Source organism: Mus caroli, unplaced genomic scaffold (assembly GCF_978045245.1).
Source record: "Mus caroli unplaced genomic scaffold, Mus_caroli_1 scaffold_5, whole genome shotgun sequence".
Classification (NCBI taxonomy): domain Eukaryota; kingdom Metazoa; phylum Chordata; class Mammalia; order Rodentia; family Muridae; genus Mus; species Mus caroli.
The window spans coordinates 66,447,763-66,472,135 of record NW_028227260.1 but is presented as its reverse complement, the minus strand read 5'-3'; the positions used below and the strand labels follow the sequence as shown (position 1 = coordinate 66,472,135).

Genomic DNA, 24,373 nt, shown 5'->3' with positions numbered 1-24,373 from the left:
TTTTAAAACCACTGAAGTATTTCTCTAGCTTCAAATTAGCTTTCTAAAAACCAAGTTTATATTTTTTCAGGCTCATGAACTCAGCATTTAAGGTTTTTTGTATTTGGTCACAATTACCACTAAAGTTCCAAGGGTTCTTATTATGTTATACATTCTATAGTAAACACATAGTCCCTTTCTCTTCATCACTTGGCAAACTCTCAATCTTTGAATATCCACTTCAAAATTTCAGGGTCTCATTGGTTTGGTTTGGAACTTGCTATGTAGATAACTCGAGCTGTCTTTGAACTTGTGATCCTCCTGCCTCAGTCTGTTGAGTATTAGGAATACAGCTATGCACCACTCATTACTCAGAGCTTAGTTCAGTGTTCTGTTGAAAGAGTTCCCAACGTTGTTCCCCACTTGTCCTGGATTAGAACACAATGCTTTGTTGCCTTAATTAGAGAGCAGTATTTTTGAGGACACTGGGCATACCTTATTTGTATAATTGAATCCAGATCTGAAAATGTCCTGGCAGGTAGTAGGAGCCACACGAATAGTTGTTAAATGAATAAAGGAATAAAGAAATAGCTCAACATTTAGGCTAAACAGTTTTGAAAAACACGGGGATTGTAGCTAGACCTAGGAAGTCAGCACAGGATTGGGAAAAGAGCATTTGGAGAGAGATGATTATTATCCTAGGAGACGGAAGAACAAAGTCCAAGAATGAGAGCAGAGATAGGAGGAGGTCAGCTGGTCATAGCTGACTGTTGCGATAGCCTGACCTTGTGACTGTGCTGACTGTATTTCTCAAGTCCTCCTTTGGCTCCCGGAGGGCAGGGAATTTTGGGCCCTCCTTTGTATTCCCTTCACAGTTGATGCACATCTCCATAGCCACTGTTCCAACTATCTCCTAATTACTTTGAAAAAACCAACAACTATGTACTGGTATTTTGCTTGCATGTATGTCAATGTACTATTGACATGCCTGTTACCCATGGAGGCAAGAAGAAAGGTATTAGATCTCCTGGAACTGGTGTTACAGATGGTTTTAAGCCACCGCATGGGTGTCTGGGAATTGAACTTGGTTTGTCTCCAAGAGAAATCAGTACTCTCAACCATGAAGCCATCTCTCCAGCACCAGCCATTTTTTTTTTTTTTCTTAGACAAAGTCTCCTAAATGATCCGGGCTGGCCTGGAACTTGCTATGCAGCCAAAGCTGGCCTCAAACTCACAGTCCTCCTTCTTTAGTAGCTAGGCTGCTGGCATTATAGGTGTGTGTGTGTGTGTGTGTGTGTGTGTGTGTGTGTGTGTGTGTGTGAGAGAGAGAGAGAGAGAGAGAGAGAGAGAGAGAATGAATGAATATGAAATGAATGAATATGGCTGCCTGGTCTTACAACTCCAACTCTGTATGCCATTATCAGTATCAGCACAGCTCCCGACTCAAGATCTCCCTGTGCAGCCACGTGAGATAGGGGACAAGGTCTTACTGCCCTCTGTATCTTTTAAGACAGTGAGAGTACTACAGTTCCTAGCAAATAATGGAAACACAGAAAACATTGTTTTTATCTCCACTTGATGATCTGATTGCAGATCGGATATTTGTGTGCAACTGTGCATTGTGACACAAAACCTATATAGGCCTTCATGCTGTGTGGTCTATTTTCGGCAATTTTCATTAAACTAATATCTCATTGTACCTGAAGACTGTCATTTCAATTTTCCTTTTTGTGCCTTCTTGGATGACTCATATCTCTTATACCCAAAGAATATGACAGATGGGATTCACAAAGGGTTTGGACAAATATATGAATGACAGAGTCATAAACATCTGGGTATGAGAAGTGTGGAACACACAAAAGGGAAGAAGAACTTGCATTTCTGAACTGTCTATTAGGTGCCACGGACTGTGTCTCAGGCACTTGACATGCATTACATCTCATTTAATCTTGTAGAACGAGTCCATATAAGGACAGAGCATCTCAATCTATAAGGCCAAACCTACATCTGTTCACCCGCATAGCTTCTCCAGGTACCAGAGGCAATATTCGTGTTTATTAAAATTTTATCACTCTTTTAATACAGATGAATCATTAGATTTGCTTTTGCTTCTGAGGAACATAACACTCACTCTCAATTCAGAATACTACAGCTTACGTCTGCTTTCTGACATAACTTGATCAGTTTTTGGCGTCCCAGCGCTCTAAATTACAATGCAATCTGAGATATTCCCACAGCAATAACAGCAATTACATTTGTTCACAGCACTTACCTTTATATTTCATTAAGCTTCCAAATACTGAATAAAGGTAAGTCAAGTCAAGAAAAGAGGCTTCCATTAACCCTGACACTGGCAAATTGTCTGAAATTATACCGTGCCTTCTATTTGTATTTTAGACATATTGAGTGGTTTATTTGAGTTACATATTATACTTCACCTATGGTTTGAAGAAAATTGGAAGCAAATTAGTTTAAGTTACTTCTAATTTAAAAAAAATAGGGACTTCAAAAAGCATAATGCTCTCAAGTATACAGCAATACATTTGGCAGAAATCATAACATTACAAGCAAAGCACTAGCCCTCATCTTTGGGAAATAGCTGGAGAAGGTGAGGCTTCATGGACTGCTTTGTTATTTTAGGTCACACAGTCTAAGGTCTGTGGCTGTATCTTCATCTGTGATAATAGTACTCCCTGCTTGGGGGAGGGAGTAGGTGGGAATAGGTATGGTACACCTTTGAATTTGTGATTATCAACACACTCACAGACCCCAGACAGCTTCTATTACTTGTTTTTGGGAAAACTAAAATAGACATTTCTGCTTTGTTAAGGCCATCTCATATGACCAGAAAAAAATGGCAAGGGTTCAAATGACATATTTCAGTTTGGATGGTCCAGCCCTGATCTCTGTACCCCTAATTGCTGGAAACTCAACAGACCTGACTTTCTTAGTGATTATGGTTCCTGAACTTTACATTAGGCAAAGACAATTGAGAGACCCGAATGAGTACCAAAGAATATGCATCTCATCTCACCTATGGCACCCCTACAAACAACCCAAAACCTCGCTTAGATATTTAAAAACTAGTCCTTTCCCTTTTGAAATTAGGGGCTGTAAACATGTACATATTCCAAAGAGTTCTTTGTGTGAACAGGTGACCCCTTCCCACAGTCTCTGTAATTAATTGAGAAATTAAAGTTGGTTGGCCTTTGAGAGCTTTTGTTAAAAAAAAAAAGGCAGAAGGTCTTGGCTATTTTGGAACAAGAGTCCACTATTCTGCCAAAACAGTGTGTTATTGTTATTGAAGTGTCTCTCAACAAAACGGTATTGAGTGGTGAAGACGTGATTTTGATTAGGTGGAATGACTCAGCTCTTCCCCTTAAAGAAGAGAGGACTTTTCAGAGCCTTACTTACCTCATGATCTGGGATCTCAGAGGATAGTGTTTTCCCTAGGATGACCCCGGTCAAGTATGTCCAGCAACGAGCCGTGTTGGCAAGGTTATAGCCTCCTGTCTCCACCAAGAATTGTGAAGTTAGGAAAGTACACAAAACAACAGGAGAGGGAAGGGGGGTGGGTAAGGAAGGAGAGAAAAGTGTTTTAATAAAAGGGCTAAAACGACAAGTCCAACTTGCAGAGTCCTAATCAAGCATCCCTTAATGATATTTGTAAACCACCCAGTAGGTAGACTTCACAGGACCAGTCAGATTGTGCACACAGTGGGACTTAAAATTTCAAGGGCAACACAGTTTAAAGAGGCTCTCATCTTCCAGTAAATATTCACCAGAAGAAGGCAAGCACCTTAGTTTCACCAGGAGACATTAGTGAGACTGAGAACCCTGGAACCCAGATGTCTGGAGGTGACCCACCCAATGTGATGGTTTTTCAGATGAATTTTGCAACAATTCTATAAAGTGACTGTTGGCTGCGATTTGTATTTTAAAGCTATTGGCAGATCTAGTCCTAAAGGCATCCAGGAAAAAGAAAAGTAAAGTGCTGACAGAAACAGACTTCCTTCTTTTAATATCAGCATTCCTTTTCACCACAAAACGCAAGCCTAGTGGCAGAGATCAAAGAGAGTGAGCCAAGGAAGGGACTGATGATTGACACTCTGACCCATCTCGTCAGGTCCTGTCACAGTCACCCAGCAGCCATATTACACTGGTTAATAATCAGCATATTTTTGTGCTGAATGGATGTGCTTTGCCATGCAAGTATTAGAACATTGGCCTTTAGCTAAATTCCAAGAGTATAAGGGTAAAATGGAATAATTTTCTAACCTCAGAGCAGACCAAAGGAAATAAAATCAGCTCTATTTTAGGTAGGGTGACCATATACATTATCCTCCAAAATGATTCGATTTTAAGAGCAATAGATACTATTCACTGTTACACTGTGTTAACATATATAAACTGGAACATACCATTACCCATTTGAAAGGTCAGGGAGGCTAGGGTTTCTTGTGTGTCTTTCAGGCCTCAGTGGGAAGCTTAAAAATGTACCTATCTCTACTAATTGTCTATATGTTAATAAGAGCAGAGGATTTCAGCTATCCACTTTGGATATTATTTTAAACATCCCTAGCATGGGAAATTAGTCTGTAAGACAGACTTATTTGGCATACTTATGTACTTTAAAAAAGAATCACTATAGGTTTTGATTAAGGATTATGCTATCTCTTGTATACACATAATATTGTTTGCCTTGAAAAATGTACACTTATGTATAGGCATTTTCAGAAATGCACATATTGCATAAGAAGAGTTATACACACATATTCAAGGGTCAAGCTTAGGTTAAAAAAGCAAAAGGGCTTGAGCTAATGCTAATAGGCTCTTTAGGAGAAGGCAAAAGTTAAATTCTCACAGATGTCTGTTGTAAAAGTCTCCCCCTTAGCCGGACCATCCTTAGTGTTGTTAAGGAAAGTAATATGCCACACAATGGTTATCAATTTCATCTTTTTATGGAGATGAAATTAATAAATTTCATGCCAGCTGTTCATAAGAGATTGTCTCTTGTAAGCAGTTTTAATTTTGATCCCGCTGGGGTTTGAGGATGTCAAAGGACTAGGCTGGTGTATTTGTGCTGTATACTCACTTGCTTATATAAGGCCCTTCCCAGAATTTACCTGGACCTGGGTTTTACAAAAGGGTGATAAAAAAAAAAACCCACCATCAAACAAGTAGCTTGTTTATCATATATGCATTTAAATATTTTACAAAAATTTTATGTGTATAAGTATTCTGCCTCCATGTATCTATGTATACCACATATATGCCAGGTGCTTACAGAGGCCAGAAGAAGGCATTAGATGCCCTGGAACTGGAGCTACAGAGGGTTATGAGGCCCCCCCAAGTGGGGGCTGGGCACTGAACCTGGGTCCTTTGCCAAGAGAGGCATGGGCATAACCACTGAGCCATCTCTCTAGCCTCCGTATATGCACTTTTGTTCATTTTTGAGACAGGGTCTTGTGTAGCCAACGGTAGCCCTATCGATCCTCTTGATTCTGTTTCCCATGTGCTGGAATTATAGGCATGTGCCACCATGCCTGGTGACGCGTATATGCATTTTAATCTCAACCCACTTTACCATATTATAACACACCAGTTTACTACTGATCCAGTGAAATAAAGACTGTGGCTGGTAGGGAAACAGAAGATCCTAAGCAAGGCACCTATAAAGGTGGCTGAGGTTCAGTAAGATTCCAAACATATAAATGCTTCTTCCAAATAGACCTAGCATTCTGTTAGTTAAATAATGTAAATGTCAGTATGAGGGAAGCAAGAATGCCCAAGAGACTGTGGATCTCTCAAGTCTGCTTCCTTATAACAAAATCATGCTTTGGGGGAAATGAGTAACTCTTAAATTCAGCTTACCTATTCAATTAATTCATGTGTTTACTATTCCTGGATGAGGAGAGCTAGAATTTCATTGCTACATTTCTAAAACAGGATGGTAAGGACCAAAGTAATGACTATTCCGACAGAAGACACCCACAGTCTTTTGGGGTTGACATCCTTTATTATATATAACCTGAGAAAAATTCTTCTTTTTTATTCAGTGCTTAGGTTTGAACTCATGTTTGAACTTAGGGATGCTAAGAAATTGCTTTACTTTGAACCTTTATTTCAGAGTGGAAACAAACTTTCCGGTGCCTAGGTGTCAAAGCACATTTCAAGCCAACTAGGGATGAGTCAGAGCACTTGTCTATGCTGAACTGGGGAGGTGAGCCAGTTCATACATAGACTTCGGCTTCTGGGCCACGGGCAGGTTAGTACTAGCCAATCCAGGCAATTCAACTTATTTTCTATGTCAAGAACGTATGGAGGAGGATTTATAAATTCTCTTGGTGACTTTCCTCTGTACTCACCTCCTCCTAGAATCAGAGTTGCCAGCTGCCACTGCAGGACATACTTCAGACACTTGCCGATCCCCACTGGTGTCATATTAAAGGAACACATTGGATCTCCGGCAATAGTATCTGCTCCCAGCTGTAAAACCACTGCCTTTGGATTGAAGGCCTGGTACACCTCTTTTAGTACACTGTAGGAAAGAGGAAGGGCATGAATTATCAGAAAAAGATCAGCTTTGGTTAGGGGTTTGCAGAAGTAGTAGGGTATGTTGGAGGGATAGTTGAATTATCCAGTAATTGAAATGTAACCTGTCCATCACATCAAACTGTCCACTTTACATGGAGGGCCAGGCTGTATGTGCATCATCCTTTTATAAACCTGACTTATGGTAACAATTCCCCTACTTTCACCATCACCAATGAACCAATTTCGTCCTTTTCATTTTACAACCTAGACTTCACTGAAAAATTCATATCTGTTTACCTTTCATAGCCAGGGGGCATAGTATACACATTTATTCCATTTTAGAATTAAGAGAAATAAAACATATACATTGAATAGTTATGAAGGTTTCCTTCTGATAATTTTAGATAGCAATCATACTTGGAGTGGGGGCAAGAGAGGCAAGCCTTGAAAGCCGAGATGGTATCAGCTTACTTTTCATTATGTAGAGGACTTGAGGGTTCTGAAATAGAGTCCTCCCCAGTGCATATGTAAGCATGGTATTATGAGGAGAGCAGTATCAACTGATCATAATTTCAAAGTACCCAAAAGAACAAGTTGCAGTGGGCAGTAGTGTAATTTTGAGTAGAATCAATGCTATCATATCAGCCGAACAGCTATTTGCAGAGGGCATGATGCCTTACAGATGAAAAGGGAAACGTCAATGTGACAGGTAACTTTAGTCAGGCTTCCAATACTGTCATTAATTGAACACTGACAATGTCCAGAATACATTCCTAGGAATTATAAGGTCCTTGCTCTCAAGGGGCTTACAATCTACTTTCCAGACAAAACATATCCCAGTCCTCAAGGGCCAGAGTAACTCTTACAGAGACATATAAACAAGTGCAAATTAACAGACTTCAGAGTTGAGAAAATACAGAGTCAAAAAGTGATCAAAAATGTTGAAGTTAATGACCCTCTCATAATCAACATGTCAAATTACACCAGTGCAGAAAAACAGAAAAATCCCAGATCCTTTTGAGATGGCAAAAAGAATTCAGGGCTATAAAACACTGCCCTTCCCAATTCATATGTAACCAGGCTATGAAGTGATGGTCACTGAGGCGTTCTCTGACTTAAAGAACTATTTTGTTTTGATTTCTCATCACACAGATGAATGCTGAGTGATTGTAGAGATTATAAGAATATTACAAAATTTATGACATATGATCCTCAATGCAAGGATTCCTAGGTCTATTCTCTCTTTCATGTGCTTATCTCATGGGTGCAGAGGAAAGATAAGCCACCTGAACAGTTTAGGCGACATTTATTGAGCATCTACACAAACAGAGCACCCTATTAACTGCTGCTGGGAAACACAGACGAAGGCGTGATGTCTATTTTAAAAAGCTTTGTCGCAGAAGGGGGAGGGAGACTACCATTCTTTCCATTCATTTCCTTTTCTCACTTAGCACATACTTACTGAGCACCCACTATGTGCTCAGAATGGAATTGGATCAGATGCTCCAGGAACCAAGAGGAATTTGGCATGCCCTGTGTTATCACATAGTTCAGAACAGAGGGGAATGCACAAACTCTGAGAATAAATAACTAAACCACAATGATAAATGAAGTATTAAATATGGCACAAGGGAGAGAGAAGTGAGCTGGTCCAGGTGAGGTTAGAAATGGCCCTACAGAGACTATGGAGGCTCTTTAGGTCCTGAAAGATGAGATGCACCATATATGAGCCAATTCTCAAGATGTCTAGGAGCAAACAGTGATAATAATTCCTGGTGAAGATGCGGAGACTGGATCACACGTATCTCGTTAGTGGGAATGTAAAATGGTATAGCCACTCTGGAAAATAATTTAGCAGTTCCTGACAAAACTAAAAATAGACTTGCCATATGAGCTAGCAATTGCACTCTTGGGTGATTTATTCCAGAGAGTTAAGACTTATTGTCATGTAGAAACTTGCACATGAATGTGTGTAGCATCTTTACATATAATAGCTTCAACTGGAAAAAATCCAAATGCACTTTAATAGGTAAATGGTTAAAAAACCAGCAGGCACAGCAGTGGACTACTTTACATCAATATGAAGAAACAAACTGTTACTATACACAAAGAATTTGAGTGCATTACAAGGAAGGTATGCTGGGTACCCGAGGCCAATCTAAAAAAGAATAATACTGTGTGATTCTATTCATATAACATTGTAAAATCTTATCTACTAAAGGAAGACATTAATTAGTCATTGCTAAGAGTTATAGATGGCTGTGACAGTTATAGGAGTAGCCCAACACCCTATATGTGGTGGTAAAGTTCTGAATTTTGATTGTAATTGTCATGTGAGGCTACAGATATGATAAAATTACATAGACACAAATAAGTGAATATATGCATAACTGGTGGAATCGGAATGAAGTACACAGGACTTCCCTTTGCAACCTCCTGTGAACATGTGGTTATTTTGAAATAAAGTTTTGCTAAAGCCACTGAACTAGCTTTACTAGGTGGTAAAGATATTTGCCACCAAGCCCAATGACCCCAGGAAAAGAAAAGAACCAACTCTGTTACACATGTGCCCCACCCAGTAACATTAATAAATTCATAACAATTTAAAGTGTTACTTTAAAAGCATAGACACTAGCAAGCGTAAGACCTGAATTTAATCCCTAGAAATGTTTAAACAGAACAAAACAAAAAGCATAGGAGAAAAAGAGACAGTTGAAGGTTTGTGCAGTAAGGTTAGGGGAGCTAAGGGCAGGGATGCTTATGGAAGTTACCAAGAGCAGAGGAGCTTTGGAGAAGGAAGTGCATGTGACATGCAGGCTAGAAGCAGTAAGAGGACATGTATACAGACAGAAATAAATGACTTTGGGTTTTTATGTAAAGTGTGTGAAACATCTCAAACATTATATGTGGGCATGTCCATGTGCAATGTGTTTGCTGTTTGTGTGTGGGGGACACAATTAACATTTCATCTTAAGAGATAAGTGAACTCTAGTGTGGAATATGCTGAAGGCTGATCAGGGATAACCATCTAGAGGCCACCAACACAAGAAAGACAGGGACTTGAGAAGAACTTCCATGACAAAATTAATAGAGCAACATGAAGGGATACCCAAGAAAAGAAGATACCTATAATGCTCATGACTGGTAATTAGGAGAGAGGAAGGAAAGGAAGGGAGGTGTTTCTGGAACAGTTGTCTTCATTAGAGCTGTAGGGAAAATGAGTCTTCAGGGAGTTCTGGTGAACAGGCTCTGGATGGGTAGAAAAAACAGGAATCAGAAGCTTTGAAAAAGGTAAGGCATTTTGTACACCGACTAAACCTCGGTTTATAGAAAGCTGGTGGACATGGAAAAGTACTCAGATTTTCATTTGTTTTGACAGTCAAATGGGAGCCTCTGGAGATCTGTAAGTACTGATCTTGCTAAAAAAAAAATATACTTAAGAGCTCTGCTTGTTGATGTCACATGTAAGGACCAAAATCATAAAGCCTGGAAGCGGAGAGGCTAGCACAGGAGACGCTGAAGCTTTCTAGGCACAAGGACAATGTGAGAATGACACAGGGCCAGGGAAATATGGAAAACCTTGGGAAGGGTGGGCAGCTTGTTAGAGATCAGTGACTGCAAATGGGGGGTATTTTTGGAGCAATGACCATTTCCAAGCTCATACCCCTCTTCCTCTCCTTGTTTATTATAATTTACTTGTTCTGTTTTTTTTGGTTTTTTTTTTTTTTCGTTTGTTTGTTTTTTGAGACATGGTCTCACTATGTAGCCCTGGCTAGTCTAGAACTCACGGAGACCTCCTGTTTTAACTTCCTGAGTGCTGAAAGTATATGCCTGTGCCACCAGGCCTGGCTTCCTAGCTCCACTTTGAAGTCAACATCATTTGTTTATATTAACCAAATACTAATTTCTTCTCTCTTTCTTTGTTGTTATTCTCTGTGGTTCAGTATTTGTTCATTCACTTAATCCCAGAGTTAAGTATCTATTATTCCCTATATTAGGGATGGTAACACATTCTTATAATACTAGTCCATAGGAATTGCAGCAAGAGGATTGCCCAATATTTTAGACCAGCCTGGGTTATTAGTGAATTAGCAGATTAGCCACAACTTTGAGACCCTGTCTCAAAAAGGGGTGAGGGGAGAATCCAGAGGCAAAGACCTGATACTGTTGATGGTTCAGCAGGGAGTAGAAGATAGGGAAGTACAAAACAGTATTAAGTGCTATAATGTTTGTTCATCCACTGATCCACCCACCCACCCCTCTACCCATCCACCAATAAATGTTAATTGAATGCCTACTCTATGCAATGTACACGGTTGGCAATGGGTTTCCAGAATTAAACAAACAAACAAACAAATAAACACAAACAAAAAACCACCTCACTTTTCTCCAAGGAGAAATTTTCTGACATTACTGTCTTTCTGGTTTCAACCACAGTGTCTGCCTACATTCCATATTAGTTATTCCTAAGCACGACTTGATAAGCAAACACTTGGGACCACTTCACATCTAAGACCCTGAACTCTGAAACTTCTTTGCCTGCTACAGTTTTTCTGTCTTCCCATGTCCTTATTGAACTTGCTCTTTGTTCATGTTACAACTGATTGCTTGATCACTTGTTTTCAAACCACCAACCCACCTGTTTTCTTTCTGAGACTATGGTTGATTTCAGAAACTAGGACAAGCATTCTTAACAAATGGTCAGTTTTGACTTGCCAACATAAGGCCTTTGATTAAGCCACGCTATCCACATTTTCTGATCTCTTCTCCTGCAGTAGCTAATAATTCCAAAGAATTGTTTCACTATAATTTGTATTTACAACTCTGATCATCAAATCCATAAACATTTATAGATTGATAAAGACCATCTAGTTTCTGGAATTTGGCAACCCTTTATTTCACTTCTGATTGAAAAAAAAATTGTATTTATCATCTGTTCTAATAAAACTCTCAGTATTCAGGCGGCTGAGGCAGGAGAGTGAGTGTGAGGGCAGTCTAGGCTACATGGCAAGAGCCTGCCTCAACAGCAAAAAATAGAATGAAAGGGCATTTGTGATCTTATTTCTAAAAACTCAAACACAAGATGGATGTGGTAGTGTTCACTTGTAATCCTAGCACTTGGGAGGCAGAGGCAGGGATTGCCAAGCCAGTGTGAGGGCCAGCCCGAGTTCATAAGAAACACCAGCTCAGTCAGAGCCATGTAGGAAGGCCCTGTCTCAAAACAAAACCACCACACCACCCAAAATATCAAGTATAAAGGTTTGTTAAACGAGGGCCCTGCATTAACTCCACTTCCTCCTAATTTGAAATGAATCATTTAAGCTCAATCCTTGTCTGCCTCTTATTGAGATAACTGACGAGTTGAGGTTCTGTGTAACGAGTACATTCCTCTACTTCTTGTCTCTACCTGGGAATGTCCTCCACTTAATTCTTTCTTCACAATGCTATCTTCTCTAAGGGTCTGGAGTCATTTTCCTGTTGCTTTAAGGGCTACAGACCACTCATGAAATCTTTCTCTCATCTCCCATCTCTGCCCCTCAAAGGATAGACTTTCTTTGGGTGATTAATGGCCTGTGTTCCTTCCTCCTTGCCAATGTTGCCAAAGTTTCATCCATGTTAGGGTCCCCTATACTTCCTGCAGGGAAGAGAACTGACTGAGACTGGGCCACCTAGCCATGTCTTTTTCTCTGTTAGCCTGTGAAACCTTAAATCAACTGGCAGCTGTTTCTACTCAAAGATCTCCAGTTGATTAAGAGCATGTTCTGTTTCAGGAACAGATTTTGTTCAAAATATATTAAAACAGGGGCTAAGGAAACAGTTTAAGCAGTGAGATGCTTGCAGCACAAGAACGAGAACCTGACTTAGATCCCCAGAACTAGTAAAAAAAGTGGGGTGTGGGAGCATGTTCTTGTAATCCAGGCCTGGGGAGGCAGAAACAGGGGGATCCCTGGAGCTGCTGGCCAGCTAGCCTATCTTAATTGAAAAGCTTCAAGTTCATTGAGAACCTGCTGCGAAAAACACAAGGGTTCACGAGACACCAGAGGGTGACCACTAGCCTACACAGACACACACAGACACACACAGACACACACACACACACACACACACACAATTTGTGTATATGTAATATGCACATAAAGTATATTTAAAACAATTGATACATATCATACAAGTCCTCCATCTAAAGTGTATGATGCTGGTTTTTTTCTTAACGTAGCCACAGAATTATGTAGTCATTAACTACAAAGGATTTTAGAACTTTCTCATCATGCTCGGATGAAGCTTTGTGACCACGAATAGTTACTACTCATTCTACCATGTTCTAAACCACAAATCCTTGAAAGCATTGATCTACTTTCAATTTTTATAGATTTATCTAGTTTTGTCCTTATGTAAGTAGAGGTGTAAAATATGTGTTCTTTGGTATCTGTATTCTTTCACTTAAGTTTTCAAGGTTCATCTGTGTCATCACATGAACTAGTATTATATTTTTCTCTTTGTGGAGTATTATTGACATAGGGTCTTGTGTAGCTCAGGTTGGACTAAAACTTACTATGTAGCTAGGGATGGCCTGAAACATCTCGTGGCCCTACCTTTACCTCCCAAGTGCTGAGATTACAAGCATGCAATATCACATCTAGCTCTTCATTCCTTTCTTTTAACAAATATTTCATTGTGTGCTTGTCTATTCATAAATTGATAAATATTTGGATAGTTTCTTCTCTCTGCTTAATATGAATAATGCTACTGGGGAATAGATAGGTACAAGTTTTTATGTGGACACATTTTTAATTATGTTGGACGTGTGTGTGTGTCTACAAGGCTATGTGATAACTGTATGTTTAAGCATCTGAGAAATCCCAGGGTTTTTCCCCCCATAGTGGCTGCATCACTGTACATTTCCACCAGCAGTGTTTGAGTGTTCAAATATCTCTACATTCTTGTCAGCACTTATTTTCTGTCTTGTTTTTTTGTTTTTTTTCCTGAGACAGGGTTTCTCTGTGTAGTCCGGGTTGTCCTTGAACTCACTCTGTAGACCAGGCTGGTCTCAAACTCAAGAAATCCTCCTGCCTCTGCCTCCCAAGTGCTAGGATTAAAGGCGTGCGCCACCACTACCCAGCTCTCTGTGCATGTTTTTAATAGTGTCACTTCAAGTACAAAATTGCCCTGAAAACATACATTGTACTAAATTATACAGACTGAGCAGGTTAAATTTAGGAATATATGTATATACATGGACACACATGTATGTAATAACAATTAATAAAAAAGAAGCTGTGAATTTGAAAGAGACCAAGGGGAGGTATATTAGGAGGCTTGTAGGGAGGGACGGGAAGGAAGCATTATTTTAAATATATTATAATCTCAGAAAGAAAAAGAAAAAAAATTTAACTTTTGACAAAATCTGTTTTACCCATTTTTGCTGTTATTGCTTATGTTTTTCATGTGACATCTAAGAAACAATTGCTTAACCCAATGTCATAATCTATGTTTTATTCAAAGAGTTTAATAGTATTTAGCATTTACACTTTTATATTGGATCTAAGCCAACTTTTTTTTTTAACATGGTGTGATGCAAAGATCTAACTTCATTGTTTTACATAGTGCCGTCCAGTTGTCCCACTCAGTGATCTTGGCCCCTGCTACAGAAAATCACATGACTGTAAATGTGCCTTATTCTTCATCTCTGAGCTCAGTTCTATCACCTATGCATCTGTCCTTAAGTGTCCATAATGCTCCTAGATTACTATCACTTTATAGTTAAGTTTGAATATTAGAAAGTATTGGTTTCCCACGTTTTGTCCTTTATTTTCAAGACTGTCTGGACCATTCCTGGTTGGATTTGTATATAAATTTTGGGACCAGCCTCTCAGTTTGTTCAGAGGAGCTGTGATTTACAGCTCCATTGGACCATGCTGAACCTGTTATCTTATTTCTTGCAGTTCTTTATGTATTAATGATGGGCACACCTTCAGTCCCTCATGTACAAACTGATGAAGCCTGAGTCCTCCTCTGTGTTCCTCTCCTGCTAGTCATCACTAACATGTGTCTGTCTGTGTCTGTCTGTCTGTCTGTCTCTCATCACACACTGAATCTAGCCTCACGAGCTACAGTGGATCCACCAATAGCTTCCACTATTTGCCCTGCCTCAACTCTCTTTCATGTTTAATCCTTCACACAAACTACTAATAAGCTAATTTTCCTTAGGAAAAGTTTCAATCAAGTCACTTGCCTTATCCCAAATCCTTCAGTGTTCCTCTACTTTAGGTTATGATTCCAAGTCCCTCCTGATCTACCTCTGGCTTGCTTTTAAAATCCTATTACTCAATAACCCCTTGACCTGTGATGTGTCACCCCACAGGCAAACTGCTTACCTCACTCACTGTGCGTCTTCATATAAGTAGGCCTTTTGTCACGTCGCCTTGTGGCTAAACACTACCTTTTTCCATGTCTACGTTATAGCCACAGTCATTCTTTAAATCCCATCTCCTCCATAAATGGAAAAAATACTAGGAGCTAATAGTTTTTGAGGACTTTACCCAGGAAGGATACAGTACTGTTCTATGAACTTTATATGTATTAACACGTTTTAGATCTCATAAAAATATAAGGCAGATGTGTCATGAAATTTATTTTCTAGATGAGAAAACTGCAGCACAGGGTTCAGACGTCTACAGAGTATCACACATTTATTAAGTGTCAGAACTGCAGCCTGTCACCCGAGTTGGACCTTTCAATTATTACAATTTACCTGCTTCTATGACTTTCTGAACTACATGATGTGGCAGGTCAGGCACCAGCTATGTCACCTAGGTTGTCACCCACAAGCAGGGCCACTGCAGAGTAGTACTTTTAAGTACTGATTTTCTCAAGCAAACTCTGATTTTCTTATTTCCTCAGTTTTCAAAGCCTTCACTGGTTTTCCTAGTGCTGACAGGATACGGTACAAATTTTTATAGCTAAGAGTTTGAGCTCTGCCATGCCGCATAGTCCCCCCCCCCCACTTTTCCAGTCTTTGGGACTTCTGCCTCTCACCCACTTTACAGTCCAGCCAGGCTGAACCACTGCTCCTCTCCAACCCTGGTCTCACTGTTCCCTTTCTACACAATTATCCTTCCCGGCAATTTCTGTATATTCAAACTTGACCCAGATTTTATAAATATGCATAGACATTTGCACACTTTCTAAAGATGTAGTAATTAGGTACCCTTTAGAACCCAGATCAAATGTTACCTCCTTAATTAAGCCTTTTTCTGAAGTATTTATCTCCTCTGAATGCCTATAGCATCCTAAATTTTATGGTTCTTGCAACTTCCCATGTTTTGTTTTATTCAAGTGTGTGTGAATATGAAAATCAATCTCTATCTAACATTTTAAAAATTTCCCTAACTTCCTTGAACGTAGAATCAATACTTTAGACATAGTAGACATTCAATAAATAGTCATTAAATGAGTACATGAATGAAATGCCACCCCAGATTGCTTTTGGGAAACCTTCCCTAACAGCCTTAACACTGCTACTCCCTGCCCTGATATCATTAATTTTAAGTTTTTATGAAAGTATAAAATCTCTTCCCCAGAAGGGAGGGGGAAGACAGGCATCTCATTACACTACATTAGTAACCTCCTTATAAACACACAAGACATTCATTTGAAATGCAGTTTTCTGGATGAGAAACCTGATCCCCCAGCCTTCAGTCTGGTTTTCAGAGGGGGCTATGCAAATGAGGAGAAGCAGGCACAGAAACTTCAGCAGGTCTTGATTTGGGGGAGGATGTTTGAGCCTGAGGAGAAGAAAAGCTAGGGGTGATGACAGGCAAAGTACTTGGAGGTAAAAGAAAAGCCCCCAAACCTCTGAGGCGTTCACCCATAGCTTCTGCTCTGCACCCTTGACATTATTCCCTGGCGCCATTTTCCCTCCAGCACGTGGTGGTGGTGTCAGGGGAGTGGAGAGCATGTGTTTATTATTGGTTTGTTAGGGAATTATGAAACTAAAGTTCTCACTTCCAGGTAATGGGATGCCAGACTGACAGTGTTACAGTCATGATCACAGCTGGTGATAGGGCACAGTAACCCTAACTTGTCTGCCTAGCCAGGCCCGTGAGAGAGACAGGCTGCCAGCGGGTCCCATTTCCTGACTTTTGCTTATATCTCAGCTCTGCAAGGCAAGCATCTCCCATGTTTTCTAACAAGCACTAGTAACACTCTAGAGCAGTGTTTTTCAACCTGTGGGTCGCAACCCCTCTGGGAGTCAAGGAACCCTTTTACGGGGTTGCAAATCAGATATCCTGCATATCAGATATCAGTTCATAACTATGGCAAAATTACAGTTATAAAGCAGCAACGAAAATATTTTTCTGTTTGGGGGTCACCACAAACGAGGAATTAACTGTATTAAGGGGTTACAGCATTAGGAAGACTGAGAACCACTGCTCTAGGCACTCCCTCACTAGATATAAAAACAAGAAACTTAAAAGTTGACAAACTGTTTAGCCAGCCGCAGAGGGAGAGTACTAATGCTTTGAGCCCCCACAGTCAGCCTGAGAGACGTTCTTGCCAGCAGCAAAGCTCCTCTCTAAGATATAAATACTAAAGTCACTGCATTTGGTGGGATTCAGAAGAGGGCTGTGTGAGAGACCCAAAGAATCGCTCATCAGTCCCAAATGTGAGGCCGGTCAACTTTTCTTCTCTGTGTGTTTTCTATACTTTTGCAATCCTATCTCAACTCAGGTACTGCTGACTCATTCTGCAAAGACTCAAGCTGTCAGGGGACTCAGCATATGGCGAATGCCTCAGTGATTTCAGATCTATTACAAATAGTTGTGGGAGGCAGGAATTGGAGTGGGGCTCCCTGCAGTGAGGATGATGTGTCATTTCTTTGGGGGGCCACGGGTGCCTCTTGGACACATTTAAGGCATTTAATTTCCTATGTTGTTTTTTTTCTCTGCTTTTAGCATCAGGCAAGCTGTACTGGTTTCCCAGACATCTAAAACATCCAAACCTATAAAATAAAAACCAAATCTTAAACTCTCCAAATTCACCAACCAACCCACAACCTGTCCTCTCTTTTTATTTTCTTTTAATTTTTATGACGTAGTTCTGTAGCACTTTAAAGGGATTTTTCTTTTCCTCTCATTGCTGAGCCCATTACATAAAAACATAGATTCTAATTGGCATTTCTTTCTATGCTGGCCTTGTAGTATACGTAATTCTCTCATTAATTATATTTCACCTTGGCAACAGGAAGGGATGTACACTATTTTTAGTGTATTATTACTTATCTCTTGCTGTACTTCTTGGAAGTAAACCATTCTCATTCACTCACACAAGAGTGAGTGAGTCATACAGAATTAGAGGACCATGCCAGTGGCCCAGAGTGACTTGTCAGAGCTAGAATTAGTATACAAATTCCAATTGGAATCCAATGGTGTCATCACTGAGTCCCATGGCTTTAAGGCTTTTTTCATTCTGAAAGGCTAGACACCCCCACCCCCACCCGCCCCCCCAGCAAGCAGGGTAGATATTATCTGGGCAGGTGGTGGGCTGGGCAGAGAGGCAGGTCTGGAAGACAATGGAAAGAATATGAATCCTAAGGCTTGCTGTGCTAATAGCTCACTATGTGTTCTGGGATAGGACATTTCACTGCTCTGTAACCACCAGGAGTGCCCATGGTGCAAATTACATTCGGATTTGTGTCATATTGTTTGAGCATATATCTCCTCAGCCTGCTTTGCAAACTCCACAGTACCTAGTTCAGGGAGAAGACTGGCACGGAGTCAGAAGAGCCTGGCTCCAGTGTGTGTGTGGTGACATGTGCAGATCACTTTGCTTTTGAGCCTTGTTTTCCTTCTCTATAAACCAAGAATGATATTCTCCCTCTCATATGTTATTGTGGAGATTAAATGATACAACATTTGTGAATGTCTTCTCCCAGCATCAGGCACGTAGTAAGCACTGCATAATGCTGAATGAATAAATGAATGGCTTTAAGTCAGGCCCTTTGAGTGCTATGTTAATTCTTAAAGTCCGTTAGGATTCTGTGGAGTTCAGCACAGCACACCATAGCAGTGACTTCCTGAGTAATACTCTAATGGTCCCCAAAGGCAGAGAGAAATTTCATAGTGTCACTGCCTGGTTATACCTGTTCTGGGAATACAGTAATTCATTTTCCAGTGCTGCCAATCTATTACCTTTCACCAAACACAAAATTCACTTTAAGAGGGGGCAGAAACACAAGTGCCTTTCTGTTATATAGAGGCTGGAAGAATATATTATTAAAATCGAAACCAACTTCTCTGATTTCTTACGCAAAAAAAATCAGATTGGAAGCCAAAGAGCTATTTGGCCTTTGCAGACCCTGGCTAGTGATGCCCTTGGGGAAAGGGGAGAGCTGGAGCCATTCCAAGCTGTAGTTGCACCGACAGTCCATGGACTTCCTGCCCATGCTGATGTTCTCCACACTTGTCTCTACTCTCTCACTAAGCCTCGAAGAATTCACAGTTTACCCAGAGCACACCTTAGTTCATGTAGGGTAAAATATCGGCAGGTATCTCTGCTTTTCATTTCCTAATCATATTTCTTCTTGCCCTTTAAAATCTCTCTTTCACTGCAATCACACTGCTTTGCAAACTTACGTGGACAATAATGACTTGTTAACAATAAACATGCCCCTAGCCCTTCCCTTGCCCTTTCTGACTCAGGGGGGCCTCACTGAGATTCAAAGGCGAAATCCTGCCATATAGTTAGCACCTGGTGCAGCTCATCACAATAGAATATCCTCTCCCAGATGATTGGAAATCGGTGCAATGCTGTCACACAATGAGGTGTGCAAGAAAGGGTTTGGGGATTGATTTCCATCATTAACTTGCTATTGCATGGTTTTTGTGGGACTTAAAAAGAAATGCAGTTTTATTACTTTTAAGTACCGCACATAGAGTAACTCCAACTTATCATATTTTGGCAGTTATTTTTCTGGGGCAGGATGTATTTTAAACATGTCTACGTTGGAGTGTCTGGTGGATCATTTAGGATCAGTGTCCTGTTGCTTGATGAAATCCAGATCACTTCAATGAAATCCAGATGGGGAAACTGGGTCTCTGGCAATGGCTGCCAGATCTTCTCCATATGAAATCTCTCCAGTCTGTATGCAAATTCAAAACTCTATATCCTGGAAATCCCAAACCAATCAAATGGCGCTCAGCTTCTTAGTTACTGGACTAAACACAGGGAAGCGATTCATTCTTCCCTAAGGAAATAAGCATTTCTTACATACATCTATCTTGGCACAAAAAGGGCTGGCTAAGCAAATTAATAGTGTAAACAGGGCTGCACTGGGGAATGTTTGTCCTACTTAGGAGAATAAACTTTTTATGCACTTTGTGCACATCCACTTACATACAAATAATTGATATGCTAATTACAAATGATTCTTAAAGCCCCTTCCCTGAGGTGCTGTTCTATGCTGTTAGTCTATTTTGAATTACTAGCATGTCCAATGCTTGAAAGTAATAAAAATGCATTTAAAATATTCCATGATTCAGACTGGCTTTTCTCTAATTAGGTTGAGTTAGTGAGGCTTGCCTATATTTAAATAGGATAGATATTTTTCTGCATCACCCCTCATACATTTAAGATGCCCCCATACCCTCCTCATTTCCCCACCTCCTTGGGATTCTCCTACATGGAGCTAGTACACACAAGCCCCTTCACATCCAGCTCCCACAGAACCTCTCTCACAGCATCTCCAGGCAAACACTGCCCTTTCTCTCTAGCATTCCCCCACTCCCCACCACATCTTACTTGCTAACTTATCTGGTTAGTTGATAAGGCTTTTTAAAATTATTTTTTAAAATAAAAAAAATATCAGTGGCTATGGCTCTTTCCTGATAGTACAACAGGCAAGAGAACATGCTAAGGTCCTCCTAAACTCAGCACCAGGCTTCTTCCTCAGGTGGTGGAGTCTAGCTTTAAGTGAACCTCTTAAAGTCAGGTCCAAGTCAACATAAGCCAGCTCACACATCAAAGCAGCTGCTAGGCATAGGGCAGCAGTAGGTGCGCTCATTCAAAGCTGTAACACTTCTGTACAGCTTAAGCAGTTTTCATAGGCTGGACTGAAGGGGCAGGGCATCAACTAAAGACTAAGGGGAGGGGAGAATTACAGTGGAGGTAGGAGGCACACAGTGGAGAGAGCAGTGGAATGGGAACAGCGTGAATTTTGATGTTAGAACATTCCACTGAACACAGTCCTAGTTGTGTTTGGCATCTTTTTTCAGAGAAGCTCTGCGTTATTAAAGGGTATGATTATCACGATTTCCATTTAGGACAAGGTCTTCCTGCCTCTGGATAGTTTCTAGGATCAGAACATGTTCTAGCGTCAGAACTTATTAACCTGTTGCCAAAGAATCAGGTCACTTTCTCCAGTGGCAGGAATCAGTCATCACGAAGAAGAGAACAGAGAAAATGCCCCAGAGTGGCACAGTGACCTTTCACAGAATCTTAGAACATTTTCCTCCTTAACTTACATGGGATAAAAGTCACCTGGGAAGACTTCTTCATGGGGTCAGGTGCAGTCTGGAGGAGACAGAAATGAAAATGGCCTGGCTCTCCAACCGCACACATTTCAGGCCCTAAGGACTAGGTGAGAGAAATTACTGGCTCTCACTATAGCCTCACACAAGTCCTCCAGACATGCATGGTTAGCTCACTGGCTCAGGACAACTCAGATAATGAAGCACAGGATCCCTCCCTCCAAATTATCCTACATTGTGAAGCTCTTAAAGCCTTCTGAATGTAATATTTTAAAAGACGCATCAAACAGGGAAGAATAAATGAACGGCCCACTTTGGCCTCACTTCCACCTGTGGCTAACATTATCAGTGAATCTAATTAGTGTCTGACTCATCTATTTTCCAGAAACAATAGGCAATTTTACATCTGCTACACTACAGAGAGGCGGGATAGAAGTTTATCAAATCGAACAAAAGCGTGTAATAAAAATACCTTAGTTACAGAGGGCCAAGTTCCAGATGCAAGGCTTACAGGATGAATTGGCAGCTTTTGTTACCTTTATTACTGGACCAAAGTGACTAGTGATTATCCAGGCAGTGTAGCTGTGACCCAAATGAAAAGAGAGGTAGGATAATTGTGTGATGAGTTTCTGCCAGTTTTCCAATTTTAATGAAAATGGAGATGAGGATGGAAGTAAGTCTATGTAATTATTTGTACTCAAATACAAAATTCTCGAAGAGTCCATCCCTTTTCATCAAACTGAAGGGGATTTGAAAAATTTGTACTGCTTAAAATATGTATGTATGAATATCTGTGAGATGTACTGCTGTTGCCACATCATGAAACCCAAAGGAGCAAATTATAATTGCTTGGTTCTCTTTCACTGACGCTCTACCTGTTTCTAAATTTCAATGAGACGGAGGGCCAAGTGCCAGACGCAAGTCCAAGTGGAAGGTAATTTCTAGTTGTCCTGTCATTATAATGAAAGGAACACCTATCGTCATTAAAATATCTCTTCTTTAAATATTAACATTAAAAGTCAACATTGAAAGGAAACACTCCCATTAAAACTCCTTTAGAGATATCGTTTGCTTCTTGTTTTACTCAGTGGGTTACTGATTGACTCGTTTGGAGTGTGGATGGAGCATCTCTACCCTATATGGACATATGGCCTCCTGCCAGGACCAAGAGATACCAGACGTTTTGTCATACAAAATGCATAGAAGTAAACAATATTTTATAAAACTAGTCTAAAAATTTGGTACATGAAAAGGATGGACTTCACCAGGAAGAGCTCTATAAAATGACAGGTGACCCCACTCACCTTCTATAGCAGGAATAGCTAAATGAACTCATAGAGTTTCTATGTTCAAACCTAAATCAAGAATTCCATATCTAGGAAGTAAATTCTTGTTTTCTGTCTATAAAACTACAAATTAAATCTTGAAGATTGAGATTATTTTCTCCCCAAATCTCAGCTGCACATTCATACCCACAATAGGTTGTTTACTGGAGAGGTCATGTGATTGATTTGGATAAAGCTAAATGGTTTATTTTTTAAAATGACTTCTGCAATGTTCTACAATCAAGTTTTCCAAGAACTCTTAGGTACCTTGTCACTGTATGTAACAGTTTTCACACTTCCATGAGCTACTTTACAGACAACATAGACACTGGCTAGGGAGAGACACAAGTTTAAAGTCTGGTTTCTATGTTTGGTTGATGTCCCTGGGAGGCCTGCTCTTTACTGAGGTGAAGCAGAGCCAGGGGTGGATCTAGGGGAGAGAGGAAGTAGGGAGGAGACTGGGAGAGGGGAAGGAGGGGAAACTACAATTGGGATGCAATATATGAGAATATAAAAAAATGAAAGAAAAAAAGAAAAAGAAAAAACAAAGTTTGGTTCCATCCCTTTCTGGATGTCTGACCACTTTTATAGCATGTAGGCTGTGACAAAGATAAAGTGACACAATGCATACTTTTAGTAGATGCAGTGCTACTCCTGTCCCAGTTAATAAGTACACCCTAGAAACCAAGCTGCGGCTTACAGCGTTCTGCTTTATTTCCTGTCGCAGTGCCTAGTGTAGTGTCTGTTATACAGTAGATGATACATTTTTGAAGAATGAATGAATAAAATAGTTTTTTTCCCATTTAAACATGCACACATACCCAGAATAGAAATCCATGTCAGATGTTTAGCACAGCACCTGGGCACACAGGAAGCTCCTCCCCTCACCCTCCTCCTCCATGTTAACTAATGTTTCAGAAACTATAAAAAGTGCAGATCCACCGAGTTCTTTGGCAGGAAGGTCAGAGTGTCTTTGGAGAGGTAAATGTTGGTCTTAGACTCACAGGAACTAATGCTGCGTTTAAAACACCTAGGACGTCCAGTTCCAAGGTGATGCTCAAGTCAGACAATAGTTCTTGTGCTATAAACACACACTTGGAAGACACTATATTAAGAATCAGTGGTGTGATTTTTTTTTCCTGTTCTTTATTGGATGGAGTGACACTGAGTACAGATGCACAAAATACTCTATCAAAGAATAAAAGTTTAGGGTTAGACATGGTATTCCTTTAACTACCCCACTGTTACATGTTAACATGAAGGAGGAGAGTGAGGGGAGAAGCTACATTGGAACCCAGGTGCTATGCTAAATAACAAGTACTCTCTAGGTTAGCTACCTGGTCTAGCCCAGTAACAAGACCACAAATGTTCTCAAGAAGCAAGTGAAGCTCTAAAAAAATTAATTTAAAGCTGGGTGATGGTAGAGCACACATTTAATTGTAGCACTAGGGAGGCAGAGGTAGATAAATCTCTGTGAGTTTGAAGCCAACCTGGTCTACAGAGAGAAGCCTTGACTCAAAAAACCAAATCAAACCAAACCAAAATAATAACAAAATCACTAACCAACCAACCAGTCAAATGAACAAACAAACAAACAAAACACATCAATTTCATTCCCCAAAATGCAAAAAAAAAACCCTTTAAATTACAATTAAATGGAGAGAGGTAAAAACATTAAGGTAGGATGGGACTGGAAAGATGGCTTTTGCAGAGAACTGGAGCTAGGTTCCCACCACCCATGTCAGACACATCCCAACTGCCTGGAACTCCAGCCATGGAGGAGTCACATCTTCTGGCCTCCACAGGCACCTGCAGTCATATATACATACCCATATACATGCATACACAGTAAGAAATAAAAATAAACTTTAAATGGAGATTATGAGTTTAAAAATCTCCTATGAGACTCATATGACATTATGAGTCTGTAAGTGGTCTTTGATTGAGACCAAAGATTTACTGCAGTTTTTAGCTACATAATATAAGCCACAGGACATAGGTGAA

The 24,373-nt window shown here is 40.2% G+C and overlaps 1 protein-coding gene across 2 annotated transcripts in view; it reads right to left on the bottom strand.

Annotated features, from left to right (window-relative positions):
• Hdac8 (histone deacetylase 8) overlaps positions 1-24,373 on the bottom strand; it is a 239,923-nt gene that overhangs the window by 133,308 nt on the left and 82,242 nt on the right. Inside the window, exons 8-9 of one of the 2 annotated variants that reach the window (XM_021153064.2) lie at positions 6,348-6,520; positions 3,394-3,488 (exon numbers count right to left, since the gene is read on the bottom strand). In XM_021153064.2, coding sequence (XP_021008723.1) covers positions 3,394-3,488; positions 6,348-6,520 — 268 coding nt within the window. Of the gene's footprint in view, positions 1-3,393; positions 3,489-6,347; positions 6,521-9,642; positions 9,766-24,373 lie in introns of those variants that run through there. The other variant, XR_003835670.1, reaches the window with a different exon arrangement.